The sequence below is a fragment of the Macrobrachium rosenbergii genome, chromosome 48 (assembly GCF_040412425.1).
Source record: "Macrobrachium rosenbergii isolate ZJJX-2024 chromosome 48, ASM4041242v1, whole genome shotgun sequence".
Classification (NCBI taxonomy): domain Eukaryota; kingdom Metazoa; phylum Arthropoda; class Malacostraca; order Decapoda; family Palaemonidae; genus Macrobrachium; species Macrobrachium rosenbergii.
Window position 1 is genome coordinate 59,729,535 of NC_089788.1, and position 26,519 is coordinate 59,756,053.

Below are 26,519 nucleotides of genomic sequence, written 5' to 3' on the forward strand. Positions count from 1 at the left end.
CTGCCCGTCCTAACGGAACAACCAAGGTCTGCCGTCGCCATAAAGCTGCCGCCCTTCACTCAAAGCAACCTGTCATCATGGCTCTACAGGGTTGAGGGGCAGTTCAGGTTGGTGGGACTTACCGACGAGGTCCTGCAGGCAGAAGCCATGATCAACGCCCTTCCGGAAAAAGTCTACAGGAAGCTCGTCCTGTGGGTGTCTGCCGCACGTCCCGTCACCTCCCAAAACTGAAGGCCTCTCTCGTCGAGACCTACTCCCTGCCGGTCTCCGAGAGGGCCGCCTGCGTCCTTGATCTCATGAACAACCCTCAACACGACCAGAACCTCCTGGAGACTTGGGGCATGATCCAGGACCTCCTCACCCTTCCTGAGACGACAGCAGCAGCAGGCAGTCGGAGATAAGCCTTTCAAGGGAGATCCTCCTCTGTCAGCTCCTCCCAGAGGTCCGGACCCAGATCCTCGAGCCCTATGCAATGCCACTCGAGGACCTACTCAAGACAGCGCAGCAACTGACGGACTCCACAAGGGCAGCAAAGCGGGCATCCACGCCCACACATCCCATCAGCTCCCTCCAGCCAGAGGAAAGCACGAGGAGGAGATAAGCACCGTCACCAGGCGGCGGCCAACCTACCACCACAAGAAGCATCCTCCAGGGCCTTGCTACTACCACCAGCGGTACGGCAAGGACGCCCGGAACTGCCAACCTCCCTGCTCGTTCGCCTATCCAAAAAAACGGGGGAGGCGGCAGCCAACAGTACAGGCCGCCCTGGCAGCAGAGGAACCCAGGAGCCCAAAACCAGTAGGCTTCTACGTCCGTGACACCATCTCCAGCAGGATGATGCTGGTCGACACTGGGGCTGTCCGATCATTGTTCCCGCCATCCAGAGGGGACCGCAAACGCCCGCCAGACCCAGCTGCCTTCCTGACGACCGTCAACGGGTCCCCCATCCTCTCCTATGGCACCAGGCTCCTGTCGATCTCCATCCTCAGCTGGAGGTACAGCTGGAGCTTCATAGTCACAGACGTAAGGACCCCACTCCTGGGCGCGGACTTCCTCACCCACTTCAGTCTGGCAGTCGACGTCGGTCGCAAACGCCTATGGGACACTGACTCCTGCCAGTTCTCCCCCTGGCGACGGGCCCCAGCGTGCCCGCCATCTACTCCGTCATCCTGCACCAATATGCCCGGCTGCTGAAGAAGTTCCCTGACGTCTTTAAGCCCGAACTGCGCCAGGTACCCAGGGCCCCTGCAAAGCACGGAATCTATCACCCCATCAAAACAAAGGGCCCCTCAACGCACGCAAAGTTCCGGAGACTCCCCCCTCGGCGCCTTCAGAAAGCCAAAGATGCTTTCATCGAGATGGAGCAGATGGGGATATGCAAGAAGGCCTCCAGCCCGTGAGCCTCTCCCCTCCACATGGTGCAGAAACCAGACGGCTCTTGGAGACCCTGCAGCAACTACAGGCGGCTCAACCTCGCAACTGAACCAGACCATTACCCTCTTCCAAAAATGCAAGATCTTACGGCCTCTTTTCATGGGGCCAAAATATTTTCTAAACTAGACATTCTGAAGTCCCACTTTCAGGTACCAGTTGCTCCAGAGGACATCCCCAAAACCGCCATCATCACACCCTTCAGGTCCTACGTCTTCGCCTTTTCCACCTTCAACCTGAGGAACGCAGGGGCAACCTTCCAGAGACTAATGGACAGCATCCTGGGGGACCTGAACTTCTGCGTCTGTTATGTAGATGGCATTCTAATTTTTTCCAGATCCCCCAAAGAACACCTGTGGCACATCCGAAAGGTCCTGCAGCGCCTGCAGGAGAACGGCCTCGTCATCAGGTTTGATAAGTGAACTTTCGGCGTCAAAAGAGTTGACTTCCTGGGCCACGAGATATCCCCGGGGGGCATCCGTCCACTCGCATCAAAGGTCTCAGCCGTTACCAGGTTCCCCACCCCTACCTCCGTCAAGGCCGTACAAGAATTCCTCGGGATGGTCAACTACTACAGGAGGTTCATCCCCGGGGTAGCACACACCATGGCCCCCCTGACGGAGATCCTGAAGGGCCACCCGAAGTCCTTAGTTTGGGGACCCAACCAGCAGCAGGCCTTTTCCCTGACGAAGGCCGCCGTCGCTGAGGCAACCGCCTTGGCCCACCAGGACCCCAACGCCCCCCTTCAGCTGACGACGGACGCCAGCAATGCCACCTGTGGGGCCGTCCTGGAGCAGGTCGTCGCTGGAGCCCCCAGCCCATCGCCTTCTTCAGCAAGAAGTTCAGCCCCACAGAGTCCTGCTACAGCACCTTCGACAGGGAACTCTGCGCAGTGTATCGGACGGTACATCACTTCAAGTTCCTCCTGGAGGGTACGCCCTTCACAATCTGGATGGACCCCCAGCCACTGGTCCACGCCTTCACAAAGCAGGGGGATGCATGGTCTTCCAGGCAGCAGCGGCATCTCACGGCCATTGCGGAGTTCACCTGCACGATCAAGTACCTCCCCGGCAGGAAGAACCCTGTAGCGGACGCCCTCTCCAGGATCGAGCTCAACGCAGCACAGCTCGGGATCGACTACGAGGACCTCGCCAAAGAGCAGACCGCCGACCCAGAGACTCCAGCCTACTGCACCACCGTCACGTCGCTCAAGCGGAAGGACGTGCCCCTCGCCCCTGGGGGGCCAACACTGCTGAGCGATGTAAGCACCGGCCAACCCCACCCCCTGGTTCCCGCCTCCCGCCGCCGTCTGGTGTTCAATGTCATCCATGGGCTGTCCCACCCCTCTGGTAGGACGACAGCCAAGCTGTTGGCAGAGAAGTTCGTCTGGCAAGGTATGCGGAAGGACACGACAGCCTGGGTGAGACTGCATCTGGTGCCAGACCAGCAAAGTAGGGCGGCACACCGAGACGGGGGTGGGCAAGTTTCCCCAGCCGGGGAGGCAGTTTGGACACATCCATGTAGACATGGTAGGCCCCTTTCCTCCATCAGGTAGGGCCAGATATCTCCTGACGATCGTCGACCGCTCCACCAGGTGGCCTGAAGCGACGCCCATGCAGGAAGCCACCGCCAGTGCGTGCGCCGAGGCCCTCCTCTCTAGCTGGATTAGCCAGTTCGGTGTCCCGGACCACATAACCACCGACAGGGGACCTGCCTTCCTGTCCGAGCTGTGGTCCACCCTTGCACACCTGCTAGGGACCTCTCACCACACCACCACCACCTACAACCCTGCAGCCAACAGATTGGTGGAGAGATTCCACAGGTCCCTGAAGGCGTCCCTCATGGCCTGCTGCATTGCTGAGGATTGGAAGTACCAGCTGCCTTGGGTCCTCCTCAGGCTGAGGACCACTCCCAGGGCCAGCGGCGACCCGTCTGCAGCAGAGAAGTCTATGGGGAGTCCCTCGTAGTCCTGGGCGAACTCATCACTAGGGATCGCCACAACCTGACAGTCCAGAGGCTCCGCGACATAGTCGGGAAGTTCGCCCCCTGCCAGCGGACGTACACTGATAGATCGAAACCTTTAACACCTCCCGGCCTGTCCTCCACCACCCACGTCTTCGTCAGGAACAACACCGTCTGCCCTCCACTAACCAGGCCCTACAGGGGGCTCGAGCAGAACACCAAAGCATTCCGGCTGGCCCTGCACGGGAAGGACGACTGGGTGTCTGTTGACTGTCTAAGGCCCGCCCTGTTGGAGGAAGCCGTCGACGATACCACATAGCACCCTCCACAAGAACCATCGCCTCCGCAGCCAGCCCAGCCCAAAAGAAAGTCGTGTGGCTGTCCCCAGAAGCACCCAGACAGCGCCACAGCTCCTGTTTTCTTTGCACATGTTTTAGAATATTGTTGTGTCAATTCTTGTTAACTTACCTTTTGTGTTAGTTGTATTTACCTATTATAATTAATGCCGAGAGTAATTGACCTCAGGTCACCTGCATTCTACAGTATTGTATTCCTCTGTGTGACGTCCGCACACCGCCTTATAAGCGGCCTGCGTTCTGAATAAACTAGCAGTACATGTCCACATGCTCATTATTTTGCACCTCTTTTAAGTTAATTGCTGATTTAGCTATATCCCGTAACATTTTAAGGGAGTTTGTGTTACTTTGTGGTTTCTTTGTAACTTGGTTTGATTGCTGAATATTTGATGCATTGACTGGTTCTTCTTCATATTTCCTTATTAGCAAATCTATTTGAGTTTTGATCATGTTTCTTTTAAGTTTTAAGGATTCCGAGCATAGTTCGCCATCTTGATGGAGTGTTGAAGGGCATTTTCGGAACCTAGTAAAGTCATTTATGAAATTTCGGGTTACATTTTCATTTTTATTAGGTAAACGATTGTATGTTATGATGAAACACTATTGACATCTGCAAGATAAATCATGTTCCGAGTGTTGCAGGAATGGTTCTGATTTCTGGGTCCCAATTATGCTTCCATTATTAGATGTTGAAATATTTTTGTTGGGAATTTCTGGTGTAGGTAAATAGGATTTCCGATGTGCTGGTATAAGATTTTGATTTGAATTTTTAGATTTATTATTATTATAATTCTTTAGTCTTGTTGAGGGTTGATTTGATGTGGTTGTGATTTGATGAATTTTGAAGGTTTCTGATTTTTCAGTGGGATGTTTAATTGAAGATTTCTTCGTTGATTTTGGTGACGAGAGTACAGAAGAGCTAGAGGATTTATCCATATTTGGGGAATCGTTATTTATATTTGTCTTGGATTGTGGAACACTATGGATTTCCACTTGTCATGCAGTTCATGTAATCTGTTTCAGATTAATGGTGGGCGAGACTGGTGTTTTGTTTGATTGATCTGTGAACGGAATGTTAGGTTTTTTTACTTTTCTTTTTTTATTATGGTTATTTTTGTCAATTAAGCTTTCTGTGGATGATGTTCATGCATTATGAGTATCCAGATCTGGATTATTAATCTCTGTTGATTTTTCCATATCACTGGAATTCGTTTCTGAACAATGAACTGGGCTTATTACTGGGAGGTCTGTTGCGATGTAAGAGAGGTCTGTTGCAACTATACACTTGGGCTTTTATGGGTAGTAGAGGAGGGGGAGAGGTGTGTCTCAGCTATTCTGTGTTGAGATTCTTTATGTTTATTATGAGTCAGTACAGCATTTGAATATGAATAGCATTTTACTGGATCATTGATTCCTCTCACCTTCAGTTCGAGTTTGGCTTCGTTAATGGGCATACCAGTTCTGTCCATTAACATTTGTAATTCTGTATGATATAGATAAAATATACAGTCTTTAGATTTTGCATGATGATTTAATTTGCAATTGACACATTTAAAGGTTTTGCATTTCCAATTTGTTGTATGATCTTCAGAGCATACAGCACATATAGCGCTATTTCTACATCTTTTTGTTGAATGGCCATATTTTAGACACTTAAAACATTGGAGAGGTTTAGGGACAAAGGGGCGAACTTTCTATTTAGTCCTAGAATTTTTATTTTTCGTGGTAGTTCCCGGTTTGTAAATTTTATTTTGACTATTTTAATGTTTATTTGCATCCTTTCTACTAGGGACAGTATATAATTGCCCTTATACATAGTATATGTGTCAGAGTATTTTTTGTGTCTAATCAACTGTTGTTAATCATCCTGTTATCTGTATGTACCTGTCCTGTTTTGTGTAAAGAAATAGTTTTGACCTCGGGTCACTTGTAAATTTTGTACTGACGTCTGCATATACGCCGACGTCCACACGCTGCTTTATAAGCGGGTCACTTCCTCAATAAACTAACAGTACTTGTCTTCCTGCTCATTATTTTGTACCTCTCTCACAGTGGTGACCCCCGGAGTGGTTCCCGTAAGCCATTAATGGACCCAAACAGCAACTAAGTCTTGGCCCAATGAACCTAATCCATGCCCCTAACATACTAAGAACGGCGCTCTAACAAAGCGTTCGGGTGTTAACCGACCCTCATCGGCAGGTTACCAGCATCATTAGCAGACCAACACGGCATGCTCCCCCAGCGTGTATTAGTGCAAGTGTTCCCTCACACTCCAAGTGAGAGCGCGAAATGAGCATGGACGCAGACATTCCCAACCACGTACAAATTACTGCGAACCTCTCGGAGGCAGACACCTCCCTCTCCAAACCCCCTCCCGTGCACACCGGTACCGCCACCCCACCCGATGAACCCCCTGAAGGACCAACCAAAGACAGCCCTTAACATAAGGCTGCCGCCATTCAGCGTCTTGGTTCTACAAAGTCAAGGGGCAATTCAGAATAGCAGGCCTGACGGATGAGGTGTTGAAGGCAGACATTGCCATTAACGCCCTCCCGGAGGAAATATATATAAGAAAATCGCCCCTTGGTTGATTACAACATTGGGCCCCACCACCTTCCAAGAACTGAAATCCACTCTCGTCGAGACCTGCTCCCTGCCGGTCTCCGAGATAGCTGCTGGCGCCCTCGACCTCGCCCTCAACCCCCAGCAGGAGGATAACCTCTTGGAAGTGTGGCACACCCTCCAGGACCTCCTCCTCCTCCCTGAGACTGACAGCAGTGGCAGGCGCAAAGAAATCAGTATGTCGAGGGAGATCTTCCTGCAGCAGCTACTGCCGGAGGTCCGTGGGCAGATCACGGACGCGCACACCCTGCCGGTCGAGGACCTAATCAAGTTGGTGCAGCAGCTGATGGACTCCACGAAGGCGGCCAAGCGGGCGACCACGCCAGCACACTCCGCCAACTGCCTCCTGTCAGAGGACCCCACCACAGAGCCTGTCAACTCCATCGAGCAGAAAAGCCCGTCCCACCAGCAGAAGAGGGAGGGGTCAGGGCTGTGCTACTTCCACTGGAGGTTCGGGAGAGCTGCCCGGAGGTGCCATGCCCCCTGCCCTTTCTTCCCTTCAAAAAAAATGGAGGCGGCAGCAGCCAACCTCAAAGGCCGCCATGGCAGCAGCAACAAAAACACCCAGGGGCCCCCTACCATTAGGGTTCTATGTCTGCAACGTGGTCTCCGGCAGGATGATGTTGGTCGACACTGGAGCCATGCGTTCGGTGTTTCCGCCTTCAGGAGAGGACCACAGACGCCCACCAGACCCAACTGCCTGCCTGACGGCCGCAAATGGGTCCCCCATCCTCTCCTGTGGTACCAAGCTCCTGTCGAGCTCCATCCTTGGCTTGGAGTTCATCACCGCGGACATCAGGACTCCACTCCTGGGGGCGGATTCCCTCACCCACTTCAGTCTAGCAGTCGACGTCAGCTGCAAACGCCTGCTGGACACCCAGTCCTGCCAGTCCCTGCCCTTGTCGTCAGGCCCCAGGGAGCTCGCCGTCTGTTCCATTGTGACCCACCAGTAAGGTTCGCTCCTGAAGGAGTTCCCAGAGGTCTTCAAACCTGAGCTCTGCCAGATGCCCGGGACTCCTGCCAAACACGGGATATACCACTATATCAAGACGAAGGGACCCCCGACGCATGCGAAGTTCCGACGGCTTCCCCCGCAGCGCCTTCAGGAGGCCAAAAAGGCCTTTGCAGAGATGGAAAGGATGGGCATATGCAAAAAGGCTCCCAGCCCCTGGGCCCCCCCTCTTCACATGGTGCAGAAAGCGGACGGCACCTGGAGGCCCTGTGGTGACTACAGGCGGCTGAACCTGGCAACAGAGCCATTCCACTACCCCCTGCCAAACATGCAGAACCTGACGGCCTCTTTCCCACAGGGCCAGGATATTCTCCAAAATGGACCTACTAAAGTCTTATTTTCAGGTACCAGTAGCGCCGGAGGACATCCCCAAAACCGCCATCGTCATGCCCTTCAGGTCGTACGTCTTCACCTTCTCCACCTTCGGCCTGAGGAACACAGGCACGACCTTCTAGAGATTGATGGACTGCATCCTGGGGGACCTGGACTTCTGCGTCTGCTACGTCGACGATATCCTAATCCTTTCCAGATCCTGGGAGGAACACCTGCGACACATCTGGAAGGTCATGCAGAGCTTGCAGGAAAGTGGCCTCATCATCAGGTTTGACAAATGCACCTTCGGCGTCAAGAAGGTGGAGTTCCTGAGCCACGAGATATCCCCCGAAGGTGTCCGCCCGATGTCGTCAAAGGTCGGAGCTGTCGAGAAGTTCCCCTCCCCTACCTCCATCAGGGCCATACAAGAATTCCTCGGGATGGTCAACTACTACAGAAGATTCATCCCAGGGATTGCTCACACCACGGACCCCCGGACAGAGGTCCTCAAGGGATGTCCAAAGACCTTAGTGTGGGGGCCCGACCAGTAGAAGGCTTTCCTCCTGACAAAGGCCGCCCTCGCCAAAGCAACATCTTTGGCCCACCAGGACCCCAGCACTCCCCTCCAGCTGACAACGGATGCCAGCAACGTTGCCTGTGGAGCAGTCCTGGAGCAGGTCATCAGAGGGACCCCTCAGCCCATCGCCTAGTCCCGTTACAGCATCTTCAACCAAGAACTCTTCGCAGAATACCAGGCGGTACGGTACTTCAAGTTCCTCCTGGAGGGGACGCCCTTCACAGTTTGGACTGACCACCAGCCGCTGGTCCACGCTTTCACGAAACTGGGGGACACATGGTCCTCTAGGCAGCAGCGGCACCTCACAGCCATCGCAGAATTCACCTGCACCATCAAATACCTCCCCAGCAGGAAAAACCTGGTAGCTGACGCCCTCTCGAGGATCGAGATCAATTCCGTACAGCTTGGGATCAACTACGAGGACCTCGCCCGCAAACAAGCTGCTGACCCTGAGACCCCAGCCTACCGTACAGCGGTCACGTCGCTGAAGTGGAAGGACATGCCCTTCAGCTCAGGAAGATCAACAATACTGAGCGATGTCAGTACCGGATGGCCCCGCTCCCAGACGTCGGCTGGTCTTCAACATCATCCACGGCCTATCACACCCCTCCGGAAGGACAACAGCCAGACTGCTGACGGAGCAGTTCTCCTGGCATGGCATACGGAAAGACGCGACGGCCTGGGCAAAACAGCGTATGCAGTGTCAGGCAAGCAAAGTGGGACGGCACACCGAATCAAGAGTGGGAGAATTCCCCCAGCCAAAGAGATGCTTTGGGCACGTCCACGTCAATGTAGTAGGTCCTCTTCCCCCATCAGGAGGAGCCAGATATCTTCTGACAGTCGTCGACTGCTCCACCAGGTGGCCCGAAGCTAAGCCCATGGAAGAAGCCACCTCCAGTGCATGCGCGGAAGCCCTCCTCTCCAGCTGGATCAGCCGGTTCGGTGTCCCAGACGACGTAACAGACGGGGCCCACTTTCCTGTCCGAGCTGTGGACCGCCCTAGCACGCCTTATGGGGACCACTCACCACAACACCACCGCCTACAACCCCGCAGCCAACGGAATGGTGGAAAGGTTCCACAGGTCTCTGAAGGCGTCCCTCATGGCCTGTTGCTCCTCCGAAAACTGGAAGTACCAGCTGCCCTTGGTCCTCCTCAGGTTGGGGACCGCCCCCAGAGCCAACAGCAACCCCTCCTCAGCGGAAAAAGTCTACGGAAGACTCTGGTAGTCCCGGGGGAACTCGTCACAGAGGACAGGGATGACATAAGGATGCAGAGGCTCCGTGACAGGGTTGGAAATTTCGCCACCTGCCAAAAGACATTCACCGACAGGACGTCCCCCTTCATGCCCCCCAGGCTGCCCTCCGCCAACCATGTCTTTGTCAGGGACGACGCCATACGCCCACCCTTGACTAGACCCTACAGAGGACCTTTCCTTGTACTGGAAAGGAACAAGAAGGCATTCCGAATATCCATCCATGGGCGGGAAGACTGGGTGTTAGTAGATCGTCTCAAACCCGCATTCCTGGAGGAGGGCAACGGAGGTGGGCCCCAAGACCTCCCGCAGGATGCGGCAGCCCCTCAGAGAACCCCGATCGCAGGAAAGAGGCGGGGGCGTCCCCGAAAAACCCAGAAACCGGACAGAGGACACCAGGGAAGGTGACCACCCCCTCCAGTTGACATCGAGAAAGCGAGGCCCCCTTCGTCAACCCAGCAGATAACTGGTTTAATCAGACGTTGCCTCCGTCTTGAGGGGGGAGTATTGTAAAGTCCCCGCTCAACGCGTTCTCTGTAGAGAACATCCCGTTTTCCGTGCTGCCTTCACACCAACCTAAGGTCGATCGGAATATATATTTATCATCATAATTGTAAATTGTATATATGTTGTCTTTCTAAACAATCATGCTTTATGTACAAGTAACGAGTTATGTTGTGTGTCAGACATTATTGATCACTATGTTTTCTGTATGAACCTGCCCTGTTTTGTAAATTAGTTTGACCTCAGGTCACCTGTGAATCTTTGTACCAGTAGTCTCTGCAAACTATGCAGACGTCTGCATCCCGCTTTATGAGCAGCTTGCTTTCACCAATAAACCAGCAGTACTTGTCTTCCTGCTCATTACTTCGCACCTCTCTCACAGTACAAGTGGGAGCCGACTCCCAAATGTCCGTGTCCGTAACCTACCCCAAAAAGGGGATGGCATATCATGATAAGTATGGCCCGAGTGTAAGCAAAACCCACTTGCTAGGACTGAGTGTATTGTAATAATACAGTCATCCCCATCCTAATCACATTACGGGCTAACCAGACAGAAAGACAAGAGTCCTATTCCTAGAACCGGGCCCCCTGGAATCCGTGGTCCAGTTCCACGGAATAGTTCCGCCTAAAAAACAGGTCCAAACATTATCAGGTAGATGATGATTCTACCACAGTTCCCACTAATTTGCTTCAGATTGAACTCCATTCCATACTATGATCTGTTTTCCCATTTGTTAGGTTTGGTAATTTTGACAAAAGTGGAAAAATCCACAAAATTACTCCTAAAATACACCATTATACATGTGGGACACTTGAGATCAAACTTAGGGAAGAGAAAAAAAAAAAAATTCCCTAGGTTCGAGAGCCCCCTCACCACATCCAGGTGGTCCCAATTTGAGGGGTCTTAACGTTATAGCTTCAACGGATTCACAGGCAGGGGAATGCAAGAAAAAAAGTTTAAGTACTTCCGACAAGTCCCACGGAGGGGCCCAAGTTGGCAAGACAGGACGTTCAATCTTAAAAGAATGTAATAAATCATCGATTATCTTACTACTAGAGATTTCAGGAAGGTGGAAACTAAATGTACCACTAAGCGTTGAGAGGTAGTCAGCAATCGCCGAATATGAAAGACCCTTGACTTTCCGAAGGAATAAAAGAAAATCAGCTATTTTGGCTATGGAAGGTCTAAAGATGAAATGACCTTCCTTACGACACCAACCTTTATACCTTGTCCACCTGAACCTTGTAAGGCTTACATGTTGACTTTCTCAAGCTGAAAGAGAGCTGACTATCCACAGCTTTAGAGAGTCCAGACTGTCTAACTGATCTCTCCACAGTCGCCCTGCAACTAGGTTCAGCACGCGTGGGTTTGGATGATAATGGTGAGAATGCGGTCGTCTGAGAAGATCTTCCGTAAGGAGCTCTAGGAGTTCCGGAAACCAAGCATGTTGGGGCCAGCAAGGAGCTATTAGAGTCATAGATGTCTCGACACTCTCCCGCAACTTCCTTATTACCTGGTAAATGAGACCAGATGGAGGAAAGCATACACCTGCATGTGATTCCAATTTGTAACATCGCATCGGTGCCTGACGACCTGGGGTCCACCACTGGTGAGAAATAAACTGGAAGACGATGGTTTAATCACGTCGCTAGTAAGTCCACAGTTGCTGGCCACTTCCGGAGAACCTAACATATTACTTCCTGAGCCAAAGTCCACTCTCCCTCCAATACCTGATGGGAGCGACTTAACGAATCGGCCAGTACGTTGAGACTCCCCGATACGAATTGGGGAAGAAGAGACACTTTTCGTTCTTCGCACCCTCTCAGGACTCTCTGTGCTATGGTCTTGAGTTCTGTTGATCTTGTTCCCTACCCCTCGCGTTCTTCAGATACGACACAGCAGTTACACTGTCGCTAAACATAGCCACCACTCTGTTGCGCACTAGGACTGAAAACAACTGAGGGCTTCCTTTACAGCCTTGGTTTCCCCACGATTTATTGACTCCTCTTGTTCCCGACCAGCCCCAGAGGCCCGAAGCCTGGGTTTCCTCCAAGGTTGTTCCCCAACCTTGATCTGAGGCATCTGTGTACAGATGAACGTCGGGAAGAGGGGAGTCGATAGACCTTCCCGGTATCAGATGCACTTCTTCTGACCACCACAGACAATCCAACAGGCAAGAATTGCTCCAGACAATAACTGTGTTCTCATTTCAGAATTCCCAGCAATTCCTGAGACATACCTGAAGGGAATGCATCCAGAGACGAGACCCTGGAATTAAAAGAGAGACACAGACCTTCTCCCTAAAAGGCTTCTCCAAGCTGGTACGGCCGTTCCCTGTTGGACAGGAACACCTCTACCTGCTGAAGGACCGACTGGATCCTCTCCAGGATTGGGAAAACCCTCAAAGGAAGAGAGAGAATTCTCCTACCTGAATAGGTTATAGATTTGATAAGAATTCCCTCGCTCTTACTAGCTCCTCTAGAGAGGAGGCAAGGATCAACCAATCATCTAGATACCTCAACACTCTGTACCCTCGACAATGCATAATTGCCGACACCGGAGACATGAGCTAGAGGCAACAAAGTTCGTCATGCTGGCTACGTCATCATCCTTGAACAAAGAATTAGCTAAGGCTAAAGGTGTTCTAACCAATCCCTCTTATGAACGTCTGGATACTTAGGGGGAAGATGACCAAGATAGAAATTTCGACTTTTCTGTTCGAAACGTCATAGATGAAGCCAAAGCATTCGCCTGGTGCACCAGAACCATCGAGACAAATTTATTAGGCTGTCAAACAGCCATGGATCCCAAGGGACATAGCCATCACACTTTGAGAACCCCTTTACAGTAAGCCTGACAGCATCCAGAGAGAGTGAGCAAGAGCCTCAGTCTGATTGCGCAACACATCCTCCAAAGCACCTGCTTCCCTAAGAGAAGTCCCTACGAGCCGAGACGATGCCCAAGACCTGGACAGGATTGCCTCAACCGATTCGTTGAAAGGCAACCTGACACCTGCCGAAGGTTTACCTCGAACTGCATAAATCATCTTACGCGGAGAGAGAAGAGAAGAGTCCTTTCTATTAGAAGCCACTACCAACGATAAACGACCGTCCGCCTCCTCCAAAGCCTGTCTAACCCAATCGAACCAAACCAGCCAACCCAAAAAAGAAGCAGGAGCTGGCTTAGTGGCATAAAAGGCCTCGGAAAAGGCTGATTTGACGAATGCGGGAGGTCCAGAGCTCTTGCTTGAGGGTACAAAGAAGTAACCTACTCAAGCATGCATCTGTAATCATTACTGCTGGCAAGAGGACATTCTAAGTCCACCAGGATCTCCTGCACCTCCGGATAAGAATACTGTTCCGCAATGTCCAAACAGTCTAAGACCAACGAAGGAGGAGGAACTGAACAAAGCCCAGACAACGATCAAGAGTCTGCAAGCGGACCACCCTAACCAGAATGCTGAACACCAACACCTAATCGGGTATCCGGAGCTGAATCTGCATAGTTGAATCTGCCGGGAAGAAGAGAAGGCTGAACCAAGAAACCCAGAGCCGATTCCCCATTGTTACCAAGGGGAAGATGAGTGAGAGTAGCCGAGCCCACATTGCTAAACTCTGGGGGAGGATGCACAAACGAAACTGCTTGTGGAGGGACGGAAGAAGATGGAGAAGAAGGAGGGAGAATGAAAGAAGTAGAAGCTACCCTCGGAGTTTCCATCGTGGAAAATGCAGGCGATGAAAGCCGCGGACCGCTCAGAGAAGGTACCGCAAACAGTGCCAAAACCGCAGAGCGCAAACCCGAACTGGAAGCGACAAGCAAACTCTGTGAAATACCTGACACTACTGGAACAGCCACTTGAAACGGAAGCAAGGGGTTGCGCATACCCGAAGGGTTGGAACATGAAATGCCTGAGGCCAAATTCTGCCGAAACTGCATTTTCACCAGTCCGGAAGCTCCTCCTACCGGAGAAGACTGTACTGAGGAAGGAAAGGTGGGAGACAGCAAAAAAAAGTTACCTGAAAAGAGGAAAGCCAAAAGTTGAAGAAGGAGGGAAAACGGAAGATGCGGAAGCTGCAGGAAAGACAAGGGCAGAAGAAGAGGCTGAAGAGGGGACGGAAAAAGGAGCAACAGAGAATGTGGGAGCAGGAGATGAAGAGACAGATAACCCAGAAGAAACCTTAAAAACGAAGGGACAGAAAGTACACCACATCCGCCCCCCCTCAATAGTCCTGAAACATATCCGACATGAACTCTGGGCACTTCTGTGTCACGTACTCTCTAATGTTAGAGAAACCATTCAAAGAACCAACTCTCCCCAAGGGTCTGTACCTGTTTGAAAGACCCAGCAAATCCACCTTATATTCCGCCACATCCAAAAGCAGGTCCTGCAAACCACTTTTTAGAAGCCGAAAGGACACACCAGAATCCACCTTACTAGATGGAGGAGTAGAAAACACAGAGAAGGGGGAACATACAGTAGAAGATTCAGAAACAGTCAGAAGTGAGTTAGGAGCTAGAGCAGAAGGATTCTGCACCACCGGAACTGAAACATTGATTTGAGACTTTGAGCCAGACTGAAAAGAAGCGATGAAGGCGAAACTTTTGCCGGAGCACAAAAACCACTTGAACCCGAAACCGGAACCCATCCAGGAGAACGACTCTGCACCCTTAATACCTACTCCTCACTACCTAACCCAGACCTATCCTCCTTTATCACACCTAGATCTTGATCCTGACTAACATTAAATTTATCAATACTACAAGGGGGTTGGGAGGGGGGGGTCCTTCACTGCCTGCTCCACGCCGAGGGGGCCGGCAGAACCTACCCACTTGGAGGCTTGCAGTTCTACCATTACCCTCAGCACCCGTTAGGGTTGGTTCTGGAACAGGCAGGGGAGCTGAAAAGGAAGAAGGATTAGACATCCTAACACTACTACTATCCCTATCTGAGGAATGTTGAAAAGACTAGCTATTAAATTTTCCATACTACTTGCAATCCTATCCTCTATCTGTTTGACTACCTCTGAACTCGCTAAATCCATCAACTGATCTGTAGCAGAAGCCTGAGAGACTTGAGGCAACGAAGAACCTGACCAATGTTCACTGCCCTTACTAGCCAAAGACTTGCGATGACGAATGTAATCCTCCATCTCTTGTGCCTTCCAAACGGAACATTCATCACAGTGAGTCTGCACATCACACTTAACCTTCTTACATACCTGACAGAATATTTATCATGTCTCAAGGTACTCATCCAATTCTTGCAGGAAGAAGAAGCGATGAGCGCCAGCATCCACAGTCGTACGGGCAGTCGAGGTCGACGTCGAAGCCGATGGCGCAGTAGTAGAAGGTGAAAGAGTCCATGATGACCAACGAGACCAGGAACCAGCAAACCCAAATCCAAAAGACGTTTCACATTGAAGATATCCACAAAATCCAGGAGAAAAACCATTAAATACAATCCAGGTCTTCACCAGAAGTCCAAAATACAAAGAGAAGTCAGGCAATAGGATTAAAACCTCGCACTGCAGAAGGAAACACCCTTCCAGCAGCGCGAACAAAAAGCAATTGACGAAAGTGGGCGTGTCGGCACACACCCATTGTCAGCGTTGCCAACCGTCTATGGTAGCTCAAGTGACAAGATTTTACCTGCAGCATTGGTAACACTGGCTATTAAAATTCCCACTAGTGGGATTGGTAATTGAGGGTTGTTCGGGCTAGTGGGATCAAGGGCAAATTCAGGTGTTCAGGGAGCGTATTGCACTATCATTTCTTTTTTTATTACATCCATACTTAAAAATTCATCACCATCAAAGCCATCTATCAGAGGCAGGGGAAATGGAAGGGAGTAAGAAGGGAAGGACATTCACACACACAAGGAGAGAACAAAACTTCTATGGGTCATATTTCTCTCAGCCACTCTAAAGCACTAAACAAAATGACATGTAATGACACTGTTGCTGTTAAGGCAATAACAGTCACAAAAGTTCCCAAGCAGACGAAGGGCTGCCCAGCCCTCCCACTTTTAAGCACTTATCCAAACCTACACAACCCCCCCAAAAACAATACCCCTTTCACTGTGTGCTATATGGCTGTTGACAGCTTTACCATCACGTTTTCCTGCCCATACAGAGAGTTTTTTTATTCATTTTTAGTTTTCTGAAAAGAAAACTATTGTGACAGTTTTGTCCGTCTGTCCGCACTTTTTTCTTTCCACACTTTTTCCTGTCCGCGTTCACATCTTAAAAACTACTGAGGCTAGAAGGCTGCAAATTGGTATGTTGATCATCTACGCTCCATTTGTCACACATACCAAAATGCAGCCCTTTAGCCTCAGTAGTTTTTAATTTATTTAATATCACCAAGCCATGGTTAAAGTTTCAAGGGCCACGGCTCATATATCAGTATACCAATACCACCGCAAGATAAATCTATTTTCGGTGGCCTTGATTATTAGATGAATAGAAAACTTGATTGCGCCAAAGAAACTTTGGCGCATTTTTGACTAGTTATTTATTGTCGATATATCCATGTATATTTTTGGGGACACTGGTGTTTGCAGATTATGTCAAGATGCAAATAGTGCATATGCAGATAATTGAAGGATTACTGTATCAATTTATAAATGAAACCCAGCAAGATTCTTGGGATGAAAAAACTCTGTACAGTAAATCAGATGATGTCTTTCACCATTTGCAAGCCTGTGAAACTGTTTTTACAATCAAAATAAGGTTCACATCTACAAAACTCATCCTTTGTTTTCTCCGAGTCCATTTATACCCTTCATCACAATTTGTTTTAGGTGAAATATGATTTGGCAGCAAAACACCTAATATAATAAACCGTACCCCTGGTATACCAGCATCAACCTTTATTCTGTACAAACCAGTCAACAATATAGAAGCAGATTCTGTTACAAAAAATATTCATAAAATTATGATAGATCTACATAAAATGGAAAAATATTCCATGGAAGAGACGAAATAACTAACCGTACTTATCGTGTTGCTGTTATGACTTGTGGATTTTTCACTTACTTCAGTCCTGGTTCTCATAATTAGCATGTCATATAAAGGAGACAATCATAATTTTGCAAGTACCAAGGGAACAAAAAGGTCTAACTTCACCATCTCTGTAAGCATTAAGAAAAATTTGACATTTACACCTTATCTTATGGCAGACACCAATCAAAATGTAGGATAAATAAAACATAAATTAATCGTATTGTCGTTCATATTATACATGATCTACAAAAGACTGAGATATCGCTGCAAAAGTGATACTCACTGTCCTGACATGGCACCCATGAGGCAGGAGGAACAGATTTATGGGAGATGACTCTTGACTAAAAGAATACCTCCTTCACAGGTTAAAATCATCATCTATTATCAATTTTGTGTAGTCCCTTGGCAATCCTGAATTGACAAGAGCCAGGATTATAAAGCTAGCACAGCAGGAGTGATATACAATGAGAGAAAAAAGTAATTTTGTTTGTCAAAACATCCATTACAAAATCATTAAGGAAATCAAGAGATACAAAACATAACTTGTAAATCAGCAAAAGTGAAACTTTAAAATTTTACATTAAAGAGTAAATAGTCTTTGGGATGCACCAATTTCCTTCCTTTTTTAGTAATGCCACTGACCAAATATTACATAATTACAAAAATATCTAAAAATAAGAGCTTAAGGTCAAAGCCATGCATATCAAAAACAACTTCACCAGACCTACAAAATAATTTGCCACCTGGTGAGGAAAAAATATTACTGAAGGCCTTGCAGCATTGGAAGTTTTGAAACTGAAAACATTTTTAAAAACAAAGTTCTTTAGAAGGACTGATGAAAACTGGAGCCATTGACAAAATACCTGGTTTTAGTGATATAAACTAAAGAATCTGAACAATTACCTGAAATAATTTGGAAAGAAAAAGTCTCCTGCAACATCAAGTTGAAATACTGGATTTAATCATCAAAACATTGCCTATGTATTCCTATACAAAATGCCCTACCACACTAATCAACATTAGCACAGTAGTTCATACAATGCAGTGGATGTCAAAATATACATGTCTCCCATAGGAAAAAGTCACCTACTGGAAAAAGGGCAGTATGGAATATAAACAGCATATATTGTACATTTTGAACACCCAAAAACGCATTCACATAATATTTCTTTTATTTTAATGTGAATGATGCTTTGGAATACATTACACTATGTACAATGTAGAGCCTTGAAGGGGCTCACAATAACCACAACTATGTATTGCTTTATTTGCTATATCATTATTTTTTATGGGCTGCCTTGAAAGACACACTAAATTCAAATCATTAAAAGAATGAAAGAGTCCATATTAATTTTCTGAATACCTTACAAGAATTTTCTGAGCAGCCAACTATGCACGACAAAATTCATCACCCCTCAAACACTGGTCAGTTAACTGACAAATCAATCAACATTTCCATGTATGCTGTTGCCACAAATTCAAAAAATTGAAGACTTAGCACCTAGGACATCTGACTTTCACAAAGGGATATGAAGTGATTCTTTGTCATGGATATACTGTACTGCATAAAGGTTACTTAACTTTGTATTAAAACTGCATTAATCTACAACAATTATCAGGCCACAATGTATTCATAGTGCATGTCCTGGCCTTTACAACAACAACAACAACAACAAAGAAATCTCAGACTAAACATTCAATGAACACAATGCTAGTATTTGAGGGGTGACTCAGAAATAAGGGTGTCTGTCCACGCAGGCTATTGAACACAGCCTTATGGTTAAAAAAGTAATATACGAAAGAAAGCCTTCAAAATGTATAAGTAACACATCTTGTCAGACATCCAAATTTCTTTGAAAAAATATCTGCAATACAACAAACCTGTTTAACACAGTTGATATCACAAATAATAACTAGGTTGAACAAATGACAGAATAGCAACCAAAGGTAACTGATGTTGGAATATGGGTTGAAAGATATGTGATAGTGTGTCCATACATAGCATATTTCTTTCATGTACACTGTACACAGAAATCAAAACATCCTAAAATGAAGAAGTATAGTACAGTAAAGCCAATGCACTGGCTGATATGATGGATGACAAGTGATCGAACCGCAAAGACCAACGAACCTTAATCAATAGTACTGTCCAAGCATTTCTTTCATACATTTGGGCTCCCAGGACAACAATGAATCCCAAAACCCTTCTGTATTGAAAGATATGCCACATTTGATTTCAGTTTTCAGAAGACTTGACAAAAAAGGCCAAAAATACAAGATGTCTGCTTCCAAAATCAAAACCCAGAACAACTAAAGAAAATGCAAAAGAAAAAATATTTGCATAAAAAGCCAATCACTATGGCTTTTGTTAGCTAAAGTTCTTTCATTTTCTTGAGACAGGGCATGCATACCAAAGCAGTTAGTGGAATTGTTCAAGTTTGAGTTTAATTTGTCCTAGTAAAATGCTATTTTGTCAGCATAATAATTGCCTAACATGGAATACATGAAAATGCTAAAACTCATCATTTACTTCACATTTTGTTGGCCAACTGTCATCATATCAAGCATTCTTATCACAATAAAATGGAATTAATGAAATAGCTAGATGGTGAGACTGAAGTTGAATTAATATTTTAAGAAGTCTGCATCAACACCAGATGCATTTCATACAGATCTTTGGAAACCAAGTGTCTTCAACTTTGTGCAAAAAAAAAGGCTGAAAAAACTTTAAAAAAAGATCTATTAAGAGCATCTATTATAATACCATGGCAAGATTTCATAAAAGTAGTAAAAATTAAATTCAAAGAACAGATCTCACTGTCAAGAAATATCATATTCCTTGGTAGAAAATCATAGTCATAAGGTAAAGCACCTAACAAATCTATGTCCCTTCCTGCCCTAAGGTTTAGAAGCAATGAGAATGCTCAGACCTTTAATTGCAAGATCTTTCAGACCAAGCATGAAAAAAAAATTAAAAGAGTACATTTCAAAGTTCATCATCGGATATGAATAATTTACGACTACTCATGATTTTCCTAAGAGCAAAACAAGTATGAGAACCCAAAATTTCTACTCACACACTACATTCATACAAAGAAATATCTAAGACTTCTCAGCAAAAAAAGGCGGTTTTGTACTAACAATCCAGACATCACTTTCCTTTCAAAAGCTGGAATAAATAGGCTGTGGCTTCCATACCAGCTTGCTAATTGTTTAACAATGAGAAAAAAAGTCAATTACATATACAGTAACATTTTTTAAGAACTGGCTTTGCCTTAATTAATAGTGATAATTTTAAGAAAGCCATTGCACTGTTATACCTTGTGTGGGATGCTAAAGCACTGTTGACAGCCGCTAGGCCAAGGAGGCACCAGATTCGACTGCACCTAACTTTTTTCTTACGATTAGCAAATGTCTGATAAAATGCAGTAAATTGTTAAAAGAAATGCAACCTGATGAGAGTGAAAGATTTAACTTGCTCTAAGATCAATGATGTAAGAAACTCAACGGAACCAATGGAAAATCAAGGAGAATGTTAATCATTCTTTTACTGCAAATATTACAGTGAAAAAAACATCCACAACAGAATGATGTGAGAGCATCAGAGGGAAGCACATTGTACAGTGCATGGCTACTTGCATTAAAACAGAAGTCGACACCTGCACCTCCTTCAGCCCGCAGATTAAATGAGGCACCAATTCTCAGTTGCAAATTTAGACAATTATTCCTCTACATCAGCCACAAAATATTTCTTTCTTTAACAGCCACTGGAGAATTAGTGCCCAGGTCTACCTGAGATATGAGCAAAACAGTTGTTGAAACATTTGATGGAAACTGTACAGTATAGTGGGGCAATGGAGGCACTCAGAGCAGCATTGGCTTATGACACCGGGAATGACTACTAATATTACAGACATCTAGAAATGATAAATTGTTAAAATTTCTTTGCTTAAAAGTACCCAGACAGATACAGCAATTTACCTTCAATAATGTTCTTCAGATATCTAGGGTTAGCTTGTATAATATTTATTAACAAATCCCAATTTTTCATACATTACTGATGAATATATTTCCAATGGATTTGAGGTTTTTAAGAAATGCTACATTTGTTAATGAAGTTTATAGGCTCAATATCATTCTACTCAAAAGACACTGTTAAAATGAAGCAAATGTAAAAAAAGGACACCAAAGGTTTACAACAAGAAAACATCACACCTAATATATTTCAGTTCAGACAAAATTACATTTGTTCCAATGTAAGTTTCTTCTTGATAACTAATGACTCCACCTTTCTCCACTTTTTCCTAGTGTCCTTTAGATAAAAATAAAGGAAAATGGATTAATACCAAAAGGGCCTTCAGAATGTTTAAAATTGATATTCCTCATCACCAAATGTAGTTTCCTTATACAATTAGCCACATTTGCTGAACTGTCAGACTTAGTGCAAAAATACTCAACAGGTGTCATTTTTTAAATTATAAAAAAAAAAACATTTTATTTCAATAAGGTACATTTGTTACTCAGCAACTTTGCCAAAAAAATATCAATAATCATACAAGCCAAATAACAATATAAAAATACTCTGTGGGCAAGTTTAATTCCTGTAGCATTTAGAATATTTAAATATAAATGTACAATCAAAATAGGAAACAGTGTTGTTCCTTTTCTGTTGAGTTGTTACACATATTGGAATGAGAAACCAGCATAAGATACTGTCAGCTATTGCCAGACACCCTTTCTCAAATTTAAAACTGCAGAAAGCCACTGAACTGCAGTGTGCTTTCCACTGGTGACTGCGCCTTTAGGTGATGCATTAAACCCACCAACACTGCCCTTCAAGACATTTAATAACATAGTGTTGAGTTTTATTATTTTATAGGATGTTTACAGCACCTACACCTCTGTAAACTATTGGCTCAAGAAATAAAAAAATTACCTATAAGTAATAAATATATGAAGATCTACATATAAGAAAAAATATTCTCATGTTTGGTAAAACTAGTCGCCCTGGATAAGCTTACTGACCTCTTCTTGATATCTTGTAATAATTTTTTCAGCTGACACAACATTCTTGCATGGTTTACTACACTGCTTGATTTCCCTATTTTCAATAACATGCAGTAAAAACCTTCAGAATTACTCTACAGGTAAACAATGCAAACAGAATCCATACAAAGACAAAATACTGACACTTCCCCAGCTTACTTTACAAGATCCATCAGCTAACACTGTTACAGATGATATTCTCTCCCATCCCACCCCAAACCCTATTTGAATATATGTGACACTTAAATACGTACCCCAGCAGACTAGGAACATAACTGGTTTTATATACAATCAAATAAGCAAATTCCCTTTGATTCTCTTGGTTCTGATTTCAACCCATTCATTATAGAATTCAGATTCTGCAATAAGAAGGACCATTTAATGATATCCAAAATGAATGGATTTAAGTATTGTGAGTGTGTGTGAATAAATATTTACCGTATACATGCAAACACATGTACAGTACATATACACACAAACTGCATATGATTATATATACTGGCATTTACATACAAATGTATGCATAAAACTAATCATCTGGTGTATTTTAAAAGCATGTATATGGTGTTACTTTATCCTAACAATGGAAACATTTTACCCCAGGAATGTACAATTTAGAAATATTTACGAGATTTCATCAACTGTTCTACATAGCAATCATATAAATAATAGAATTCACTTGGTTACACAATAACAGCACGACCCTAACCCTGATCATGCAAATTCTATATGCAGTACCTTACCTCCTGAGCATATACTTATGTCTACAGAAGGATGAAACTGTGACAACAAGACTACCATTGCATGGTCAAGAGCAATGGTCAATGCACACATCATAGCAATGACCACTGCTTATGCTATGCCAATGGCCCTTATTTGCTTTTGTAGCAATAGGCTAATAATGTTTTAAATGCTTCTACTAATAGGAGTTCCTTAATTGTGCCAATGCAAAACCATACATATAATAAACATCAATAAAAAAATTGAATATGCTCAATGAATATACAAGTGTAAAAAATTTTGTGCATCACATGCTCACCTGCCTTGGTGTTACATTTCCCAGCAGCTCTAGCTACATTATGGCACTAATAATCATTGATGCAAAACTTTGAGGCCTCATTAGACAGAAAAAAAAAATACAAATATAGTTTATGTACTGAAAATTTATCCAGACAAAAAGTGTGAATGTTTTTACAACATTTTCCAAAGAATTATTAGTCATTTCTACTAAACAAGAAACAAATGTATTTTATGAGTGATATGCACAATATTATGTTAACTGCAGACACTGCAACATATAAAAGCACAAGAAGCAGGGACAAAAATAAAAAGTAAAAAGAACTGGAAACTTTTCTTCAATCAAGAACCTGCATGACAAAACAATTCCTTAGGGTGACTAGAAGTTGTGGATAACTGTTCTCACATAAACTTTCTGCTTTCTTTTGTTGTGACATAACATGTCGTTACATGTGACACACACAACAAAGATGAAGTCTGTGCAAAGCTTAAGGTGGGAGATTTATATAAATATGCATAATTCAACACTAACTTAAACATTTAACACAAAAGACCATCTTTCTCATGAAACCTATTTGGAACTGACAACAGCCTAGAGACCAGTTCATGAGCTCATAATTTACACAGAAGCATGGCTGTCAGTTTCTTTTGCCAAAGGGCATCATTAAACCAATGTCCTAAAATACAAAGGAATCTGCTCCACATAAAGATTTGTCCAGACTACAGCCTTGTTAAATGTGACAACTGTAAAGAAAAATGGCTTTCCATAGAAATCACATTTATAACACCTCACATCTGTCACTGGGTTCCTCTAAAATACATGAAACATTACACTAAGCCATCTTGAAGTGACTTGACCTTTTGAACTTAAAACAAGCCATAATACACTCTGTTGGACCCTCACTCTCTGCAAAAATTACATAAAAAATAATTCCATAATTCCACTCTGCAAACTCACAATGGACAAATTCTGATTGAGAAAGTTATTGACAAGCCTGACTGAGGTAATTTTGGGATGAAAATCCACATAATGCATATACATTGCTAAAAAAAAATCATTCATTCTTCTAGTTCAAGTTACTGTACCACAAAACATGTAGTGATACTTTTGCAGAATCTTACATCTGCAATAAAAAACCTTTGAACCCGAAAAAATGTCATTGGGCTGAGAATTCGAAAAGATAAAAAATTCTAACGTGAAATTATATTTATATATAAATTTTATAAAATTCACGAAAACTACTCACTCATGTAAAAAAAGTGTGATAATGAAACACCGATATGATGATATCAAAGACAATACATATCTGAAATGCACTACACAAGTATCATGTTGTATTTACCTCGTGAGCAACACTTGAGAAATGGATCTCCATTTACCATACACCAATACATATTGAACTGCACAGAAAACTAAGGAAGCAGAGATACAGCAATAACGAAAATAACTGACTAGGTTTGCTTGACTATCAATTGTGTCCACAAATTATAGTTATAGTACACTGTAAATACTTACTACTGTAAATCATGAATGACTTAAGGGAACAGATGTAAGTACGTACCAACCTGCTGACATGGAGCTGGAAACATACTGTAAAAATTATTAATAGCTAACATGTCCATAGTTACGAAAAGTTATAATCAAGGCTTTAAAAATTTTCCAAAATGGGTTCACACTTTGGAACAAATCACAAGCCATTGACTGGAGAACCCAATTCCTGACTGTTGGGAACATGAATTAATTCTGGAAATGATCCGAAAGAAAATGAAACAGACTCGAGCAAGGGTCACAACAAAACCATCACAGACTATTTTCTCCTTACAAGCAACCAGTGCTTTCTTCACCATATCCACACTCAAATATTTTGTTATTACTTATACATAATAAACTTCCCATGGCACAGTTAATTAAAAAAAAAAAAAAACTCCCATGGATAAATTCTTCCACTTTCATACAATTTACGAAGCAACCAGTGCTAGCTTTAACATTACTTGCATAACTTGGTACTCACCAGAGTTTCTGAATCACATGGCACACTGTTTTTACCAATGAACTTATACCGGTTTTTGAATAATACTAATAATCCTCAGATTTGATATACTCCTCTTCATAGGAACACTGTAACTCATTTTAGCGATGCATTTGAAACAGTTGCAAACTTAGATTTTGGATGTGTTTAATATCCGTTTATGACTTCTGGGATAAGCTGCTCTCACACCTTCCTCCTGCAGAGCAACATCCTTCAAGTGTCATAGAGGCATTGTCCAACACCACGCCTTTGGAAGCTTACAGTAAATTGAACTGTACAGTAACTACATTTATACAACAAATATGCTAAAAATTTTGCTGTCTTTTTCTCTTTTGGTCCATGGCATCTAGAATGGGCTGTCGCTTGGCCTGATATCGCTGACGAAGTTCATCTATCTCTCGTTCCATCTCTTGGTCTAAAGTTGCCATCCGTTGATGCAGCTCATCGTACGTTAGATGCTTTAACTGGAATAATGTTGATCGTGAGTTGTACACAACGACATCTTAACACAAACTTCTGGCTGCAGCAGGTTTTACTTTACTAATTTCCAACATGTTGTGACTTAATTCAAAATAAACACACTATACACTCTTACGTGTTTGTGTGTGGTTTTCACCCCAACTATAAACTAGTCAAAGTGTTACTTGTCTATTAAGCTTGAAGGAACTCTTGTGGGTTACCAAAAGACTTGTAATTTATTTGCAAGACAAAAATCCAATTAAACAAGACTCAAGCAAAAACATGTCAGTGATGACCTATGAATTTATGACAAAAGTCTTGATTTACTAACCACTGTTGAAATAGGCAGTTATAAGCATTTTAGTTTAAGGGGTACAGAATATTTGGCAGTTAAAAAGAGTTATAAGCATTTTTAAAAAGGATTTTTCATTTCCGCGGTGGGTTCTGGAACCTATCCCTGCGAAAAAGTGGGGGAGCACTGTATTTCCCCTGGTCTGTGCCTATCTAGTTGTCCATCATCTTGAACTGTTATCTCTTAATTTTCTCTTAAGAAAAAATGTTGCAACCTGCCATATGCAAGCCAAAAATGTCACACAATGGTCAGGTTAAATTTAATTTATGGTAGTAGTAATAATGCATGGCTCTGATCCTTTTTTTTCAAAGGGCAGCTTTTTCTAGGGGTGTGTATGCTTTGTTTGGATAGGTCTTTTTTGTATTAGTATTTTTCTTATGTGCAGTAAAAGGTTTGTCAGTCTGCTGCCATTTGAAAAAAAGGATCAGAGCCATGCATTATTACTACTACCATAAATTAAATTTAACCTGACCATTATGTGACATTTTTGGCTTGCATATGGCAGGTTGCAAAAATTTTTTTTTAGGAGAAAATTAAAAGATAACAGTTCAAGATGATGGACAACTAGATAGGCACAGACC

The 26,519-nt window shown here is 44.5% G+C and overlaps 1 protein-coding gene across 14 annotated transcripts in view; it reads right to left on the reverse strand.

Moving 5' to 3' along the window:
• Positions 1 to 23,261: 23,261 nt before the first annotated feature.
• Positions 23,262 to 26,519, reverse strand: part of hpo (serine/threonine-protein kinase hippo) — a 153,406-nt gene continuing 150,148 nt past the window's right edge. For 10 of the 14 annotated variants that reach the window (XM_067091916.1, XM_067091918.1, XM_067091917.1 and 7 more), the window contains one exon: positions 24,506 to 25,591. In XM_067091916.1, the coding sequence (XP_066948017.1) occupies positions 25,433 to 25,591 (159 nt within the window). In that variant the 3' untranslated portion in view covers positions 24,506 to 25,432. Of the gene's footprint in view, positions 25,592 to 26,519 lie in introns of all 14 variants that reach the window. The other 4 variants (XM_067091908.1, XM_067091905.1, XM_067091906.1 and 1 more) reach the window with 2 other exon arrangements.